This window comes from Corvus brachyrhynchos, unplaced genomic scaffold, assembly GCF_000691975.1.
Source record: "Corvus brachyrhynchos isolate BGI_N302 unplaced genomic scaffold, ASM69197v1 scaffold200, whole genome shotgun sequence".
NCBI classification, from domain to species: domain Eukaryota; kingdom Metazoa; phylum Chordata; class Aves; order Passeriformes; family Corvidae; genus Corvus; species Corvus brachyrhynchos.
Window position 1 is genome coordinate 330430 of NW_008236184.1, and position 7825 is coordinate 338254.

General features: G+C 41.2%; 1 protein-coding gene across 1 annotated transcript in view; it reads left to right on the forward strand.

Annotated features, from left to right (window-relative positions):
* Positions 1 to 7594: 7594 nt before the first annotated feature.
* Positions 7595 to 7825, forward strand: part of RPS27L (ribosomal protein S27 like) — a 4462-nt gene continuing 4231 nt past the window's right edge. Inside the window, exon 1 of the mRNA XM_008636781.2 lies at positions 7595 to 7752. Within this exon, the coding sequence (XP_008635003.2) occupies positions 7636 to 7752 (117 nt within the window). The 5' untranslated portion in view covers positions 7595 to 7635. The remainder of the gene's footprint in view (positions 7753 to 7825) is intronic.

Consider the following 7825-nt stretch of genomic DNA (forward strand, 5'->3'; position numbering starts at 1 on the left):
AGGCGGCCCCGCGGACGCGTCACGGCGCCGGAACCGCCGGGCCCGACGGGGGCTGTGGTCCGCGGGCCCGGCACTCACTGAGGGACGTTTGGGGCTTTGCTGTCACTGCGCGGTCACAGGGCCGCGTCCCACGGGGCTCAATTCTCTCTGGATCCTGACAAGAGTTGTAAAAAGCGTCAGGTAGTTTTGTGTTCTAGTGGCACATTAAATAATGGCATAATACTCCACGTCACCAATAAGTGAGTGTAATGTGTGACCTCAGAAGTTTACATGTTGCCCTGGGCATGTCAACTCAGAAAGAAACTTATGCACACAACACAAAAATTATTTTCATGCGGTCTCATATAACACTGGAAATGGGGATATTCTACAAGATACCTACTCTAGAACAGTTCAAACACTTTCCCCCATCTTTTTTCCCACTAATAATTATCTCTTGGTGTGAGGCAGCCTCATTATGTATTCATTATAGTATGTTCCCCACAGGATGTCACAAGGCACTATAAAAATAAATAGCACTACTGAAACACTTCGAAATGACAACAAAGAGTTACTGCTTTAATTTAATTTAAAGACTGTAGCCTTCAGACAAGCTATAAACAGAACTCTCTAACACTATAAATCACTAGAACAGTGCTCGGTTTCCTCTTAGCAAAAACAGGGAAAAGAGACATTTTCCCCAAATCATTCATCAAAGTTTCTATTAGTTATAACCCAGCTGACGACTGTAAAAGGTCCTTTCTCACTTCTGGGGTGGTTTTTTTTGTTTTGGTTTGGGGTTTTGTTTTTGGTTTTGTTTTGGTTTTTTTTGTTTGTTTGTTTTGTTTTTGGTTTTTTTTGTGTATGTTAACTTGGCAAATATATATGCTGAGTTCTATAGATAATCAAACAAAATTAGTTTTGAATATTAAAGCTCTCTCATACATGGTTAGCCTCCTGCAAGCACACAAAAAATCACCTCATGACATTAAACAACAATTTGATGGGGTGAAATAGGGCTAAGCTAGTCTAATGCCTGGCTACTGCTGTATTTGTGCACTGAGGAATCACTCCAGACAAATACCTTCAGCCATTATAATCCTTGAAAAAGCAAAATGTATTCTGCTCCTAGTTATTAATTATCCAAATTTTCCCTGTTAAGAGTCTCAGTTTGGTGGTATTCCTGGCCAATATGTTTTTGGTAGCAAATCATGAAAAATCCATTGACAGATGGGATGTAAATCTCTGTACAAGGTGAATTCAGCAAGAGCTTGTCATGAATGCTAATCTGACTTTCAGTTAATTGGATCAAAATATAACAATATAATTTTATATCTATACTTTTATATGCTTCATCATAATTCAAGTGAAAAAAATTCTTTTTCTTATTTATAGTAATTGTTTGATTGAGACCTCTGGAAGACCAGGATATCATCTGATAGAGGAGAATGAAAGCTGCAAAACAAGGATGGGGGGAATTGCCGGTTCTTTTTTTTTTAACACACCTGAGGACCTCTGCCTAGTTCAGGCCAGAATTTGGAAACATGGCTGCTTGGATCGTTTTTGTACTGTATAATTAGCAGTTGGGCTGTTTAAATGTTAAGATGAGTTGTTACACTACTTATTACAGGAATTGAGTTTATAAATTATAATGGCAACCTGGCAGCTGAAGCAGACAGACCAAATTGCTTAATTATTCAGTCTAACATGAATAATTGGATTATAGGAAACTGAAAATGAAAAACTAATCTCTGAAACATTTCCATGTAGCTGTACTTTCTGAGACATGAGTTGCTGTGTACTGTAATTATGGCCATGCTGAAGATTACTACACAAACACATTTCAGCATTGAAGAGAGAAATTTTGGGGTTAATATTCACTCTTGAGTTTTATGGAACACATAGGCTTTCATATGTCTCCGGAGCAATATGTTTGCGATTGCCATCTGTTACTCAAGAGTATTTTTATAGAAAAATAATGCAAATTACTTCCCTCTTCAATTACACTGGTGCTTTGCAATAGTGCGTTCTGCTCTGATTTGGAAAAGTGCCAGTTTGCCACATTTAAGGGACAGATGTTTACTTAACTATGAACTTTAAAAACAAGATATAAAAATTAAGTTACAATTTTTGATTTTCTAGAATATGAAAAAACTGAAATTGTTCAATTATATACCTTGTAATATGTTAGTAAAACTTTGAGGAGTACTATCAAAGCTGTTAAGGTTCAATAACCACACCTCTACGATACCTGTTCCATGAAAACACTTTGGAACCCAGTCTTTGTCATGGCACCAAATTGGGAAAGTTAACATTTGGTTTATGTTGCATTACAATCAAATAGATCAAAAATTCTTTTCTTTTCTGGCATGGGAAAACCACTGAGGGGAACACTGAACATGCAGGAAATAGAAGAGATTTGAAACTATGGTTTACCTTTTGTCACAATGCAAAAGCAGATGGTACTGTAACAGTTTGATTCTGTTTTGTACATTTCAAAAAAAGCAGAATTTTAAAAGCCTTTACGATCCTTAAATTACTACCATTTTGCCTGAATAGAATCATAGAATCATTAAGGTTTGAAGAGAGCTCTGAGATCATTGAGTCCAACCTTTGACCAAACACCACCTTGTCAACTAAGCCAGAGCACAAAGTGCCATGTCCATTCCTTTCCTGAATGCTTCCAGGGATAATGACTCCATCACCTCCCTGGGCAGCCCATTCCAACGTCTAATCACCCTTTCAGTGAAGAAATTCTTCCCCATGTCCAACCTAAACCCTCCCTGGAGCAGCTTGAGGCCATGTGCTCTCATCCTGTCACTTACTCCCTGGGTGAAGAGCCTGATCCCCACCTGGCTACACCCTCCCTTCAGTAGTTGTAGAGAGTTATAAATTCACCCATGAGCCTCCTTTTCTCCAGACTAAACACCCCCAGCTCCCTGAGCTGCTCCTCATCTGACTCGTGCTCCAGATCCTTCCCAGCTCTGTTGTCCTTCTTTGGACTCACACCAGCACTTCAATGTCTTTCCTGAGTTGAGGAGCCCAGAACTGGATGCACCCCCCAGCACAGGGGGATGGTCACTGCCCTGGTCCTGCTGGACACACCATTGCTGCTGCAGGTCAGGTGCCATTTGCCTTCTTGCCCACCTGGGCTCATGTTGAGCCACTGTCAACCAGCCCTCCCAGGTTCTTTTCTGCTGGGCAGCTTTCCAGCCCCTCTGCCCCAGCCTGTAGTGCTGCAGGGCATTGTTGTGAGCCAAGGGCAGGAGCCAGCATCTGGCCTTGTTGAACCTCATGAAAGTGGCCTTGGCTCCTAGATCCAGCCTGTCCAGATCCCTCTGCAGAGCCTTTCTGTCCTCCAGCAGATCAACACTCCCATCCAACTTAGTGTCATCCATGAACTTCCTAAGGGTGCCCTCAATCCTGTCATCCAGATCATCAATAAAGACCTCAAACAGGACTGGGCCCAGTACTGATCCCTGGGGAACACCACCAGTGACTGGTCCCAACTGGATGTGGCACCATTCACCACCACACTCTGGGCCCAGACATCCAGACAGTTTTTAACCCAGCAAAGAGTGCACTTATCCAAGCCATGGGCTGCCAGCTTCTCCAGAAGAGTGCTGTGGGAGATGGTGTCAAAGGCTTTACTGAAGTCCAGGCAGATTTCACAGCCTTTCTCTCACCCACTAGGCAGGTAGCCTGGCCATAAAAGGAGATCAGTACCACAGTTCAAGCTCGTCCGATAAACAAGTAGTCCTAATCAAGTTATGGCAGAATTCCTTTAGTCACTGGGGTGTAGGTAAAGTGCATCTGTTAAAGCCCTCAGTTTAAGAAAGGAACTAACAGGAATAGCAAAATGTAATTACTACTGCTATTCATATGCAGTAAATTCAAAAATCTTTACATACACATAAAAAATGCCAGAAAATTCTTGTTTACCAATGCCTACATTTTAAAGAAAAAACCAGATTATATTGCTACTTCATTCCCACTCTCATTTTTAGTTTCTCAAATAATACACATCATTACTTCTAGCTTTCAAAAAGTCTTTTCCCCCCTCAGTTCAAAGGTGAGACTGGTTAAGTAAAAAGACAACTGTGTGAAAATGTGGTTTCAGTGAAGCTCTTCGGCTCAATGCATACAAAATTGTAGAAAATTCTGCATCTTAATTACTTAAGTATAAGGTTTAAAAAAACAATAGAGTTTAAAACATGTTGGTAGAACTAAGAGCCTGTTATTTTGGCACTAACTGGAATCAACAGGTCCAAGTCCTACAGACAAGAATCTTATGAGGTAGTCCTGCCCTGAATGCCACCTAACCACAAGTCATTAACATGAGCTTTGCCCCTTAGCTTTTGAACTCTGCTAGCCAATATAATAATATTTTTGATGCATATCTCTAACAACTCTGACTTTGGCAGGTACCTCTGGAATTCATTACTGTTGATGACCATCATGTGACACTCCTTTAAAAAAAGTCACTTATTCCCTGTTTCCAGTAAATAAATCTTTGACTGAAGGTAGATACTTCTGTGCTCATTCTACACTTTGTCTTACTGCATTTGATAGGTTGATATGTCCTGCTTTTAACTCGTAGTTTTAAGATCAATGCATTGGTTTAATTTACAAAGAACAGTACTCTATTGTAGTGATCTAAATGTACGAATTTTCCAATGTATATATCAGAACTTTATATAGAAGAAATTAAATCAAGTCATTATTGGGAAAAGAAATTACACAAAGTACGTACAGTTCAATTCCAGGAAGAAAAAACACTGTAAGATTCTTATCTGTAAAATCCATTAATTTCAAAGTTTGCTACTACAATAGCACTAAAAGTGGACTTTCTTCAGTTTCCACTGCTAATCTAAACTGTCTGAGCATAAGTATATTTAAACCAAATTATTACATGCCACAGTTTACACCATTAGTTTACAATCAATTAAAATTATAACTCTTAATTCTGAAGTACAGGCAAAACCACAGACAGGTCACATTCTGGATCAAACATACCACTTGAAGTGAACCTACTTCTTTTGAGTGCAGCTTCGAGGTGGTTAGTGAAAAGAAATCTAAATGGTCTTAACGATAGTATTACAGAGACACCCATCCCCATTTTAGTATTCTAGACAACTACTACAAGCATTAGTAGGGTGAATTTGTTTTTTTTTTTTTAATCAGTCACTACACACTTCTTCAGTGACCACAGGCAGTTTATACAAGGTTCTGTAGTAAAACCTCCTAAAAGCCATTTTTCTCACAATGACAAAGCAGATCCTAAGGAGCCACCCAAATTTAGGTGCAGAAGGCCACAAATGGAGCAGAACGAAGCAGTACCAGGCACAGCAGGTGCTCATCACAGTGAGGGCTTGCAGGCTGTCCCAGCCCAGCAGGAACCCACCCACAATGCATGTCCTCAGAGACACAGATTCAGCTTTCAAACACAAGAGACTGATACTCGCAATGCAGGAAAAACCCAACTGTCATTATGTTGTTTTTAAACATTTCCAGATCAGCTTTTGGAATTTTTCTGTTGTCATTCTATGACAGATAAAGTTTCTTGATCTTTTCTCTAAAATGAGATCAAAGTCCTTGCTTGCTGGGAGAAGGCTGGAAAGAGGAAGTTGTTCTCTTAGACCTGAATCTATCTGTGTCTCAGTAGGCCAAGCCACAGACAGCAGACAGCAGCATTTGTCTCCTTGCTAACTGACACTTAAACTCAGCACTGCATTTCCGTTTTCTAAAGAGTGCACTTCAAAAAAAGCTTCAATTGTAAGATTAAAGGTAATGCATTAGAATTGACTCATACAGCAGGTCACTGAACTACAAGCAGTTACAAAAAGGAAATGAATCTCCAAGCAAAACCAAAATAGAGAACCAGAGGAATGTGTCCAAAACACATCCTGTTTTCAGATCATCCTCTGTGCCCCTCCTTCCAATGAAGCCAATTTTTAATGTGACTTTAAAGTCTTCCTCAGCCACCGAGGCTCTTTGCAGGAAAGACATCTAAGGGAAAGCTAGGAGGAAGAGGTGAAGAAGGGCTATTTTATTGCAGGTGGTGCTTTATACATGGTGAAGGTATTTTATTTAACAAAGGAAAACATAATTCTCCTTCAAATGCTGAATCAAAAGCCTTAAGAGATTATCCACTTTCCATTCTGCTTGCAGATAAATAACATGCATTTGAAAAGGATGGGAAGGTAATAGGAACAGCTAAGACCCAAGAACTGACTCTGTGCTGGTAACTGGTTTATGTTCTTAGCTTCACAGGACAGCATGCAGAGGAAAGTATGAGTCAGAGCCCTTCCTATTAAATTCCCCATGATACAAGAAATACTTCCAAAATACCTCTATCTGTGTGTCATCACCACAACAGCGCATAAGGAAAAAGTGCTAACACAGCATTACAGTGTTACAAGGCTGTGACAGTGAGAAGAGGAAAAACAATATAATGGCTTGGAGCACTACAACACATGGGGTTATTCTGGCAGAATAATGGAAGAGTTTGAGGTGGAAAGTATTTTGAAAGTTGTTACAGTGTCAGCACTGGAGGGACCAAGCCCAGCTTTGAGAATATTGTTGTCAGAAAGGTATGCTTCTATGAAATTATATCCTCACTTGTGCTCATGGCAAACTTTTCAAATAATCTTTGCTAAATGCATCAGTTCCCTCTTAGAAAGGCATGTTCCCTTTGGACGTTTGGGAAGCCTTCATATCAAGTGATTTTTGTAAGGTCTATTGTGCCACCACGAGGATTTCTATTGAACTACACTTTAAAAGTGTTCCAGGATAAATACATGTGATTTTACAGACTACATTTGTGATTATTGACTTATGGGAAAAAATATTCAGTCTCTTACTAAAAAAAATTAGTGATTTTTTAAAAAATTTCCACTATCTGCAACATTTTTATGTCTCATAAGTTGTCTAAATTGATTTAAGTATATGAATGACAACTAACAGAAATTATTCTGCCTTTTTCTTTTTGACTGGGACTGGAAACTGCAAAAGAATATGCTCACAGGTACAGCTTCATGCAATGCATCATTTAGTGTGAAACAACATACGTATGTTCAGTTCTGGGATCCTCAGAACGACAGGGAGAGGGTCCTGTAGAGGCCCACAAAGACGACGAGGGGTCTAGAGCATCTCTCTTATGAGGAGAGACAGTGGGAGCTGGGCCAGTTTAGACTAGAGAAGACTGAGAGGGGATCTAATTAATGCATATAAGTGTCTTCAAGGCGAGTGCCAAGAGGATTGTGCCAGACCTTTTCCAGTGGTGCCCAGTGATGGGATGAGGAGCAATAACCATAAACTAAACCACAAAAAGTTTCACCTCAGCATGAGGAAGAACTTGTGTGTAAGGTGGCAGAGCACGGGAACAGCTGCCCAGGGAGACTGTGGAGCCTCCCTCTCTTGGAGACATTCCAAACCCACCTGGACACGTTCCTGTGTCACTGCTCTAGGTGACCCTGCCTTGGAAGGGGGTTTGGACTGGATGACTTCCAGAGGTGCCTTCCAACCCTAACAATTCTATGATTCTGTGCCATGTGAGTGATGATTTAGTCAGCATCTAGCGTGAAGTCGATGCACTTCTAAACGGCATTTATAGCCTGAAAAGGCCAGCGTCACGTATTGGCGTGTTGGAGGCACATGTGCAGCTGTTTTGCAGCGGGCACGGTCCCGCCCCCGACACGCAGCACAGGCGCGGCTCCGGCTCTGCGCCGGGCGGGAGCGCGCAGAAGGGGCGGCTCGGCGGCGGACATGCCTGTGAGTTGTTTACAGCCCTTCACCCCCGTGCCCGGTGCCGCCTGTCCTCGGGCACCGCGGGGACCTTGGGGCG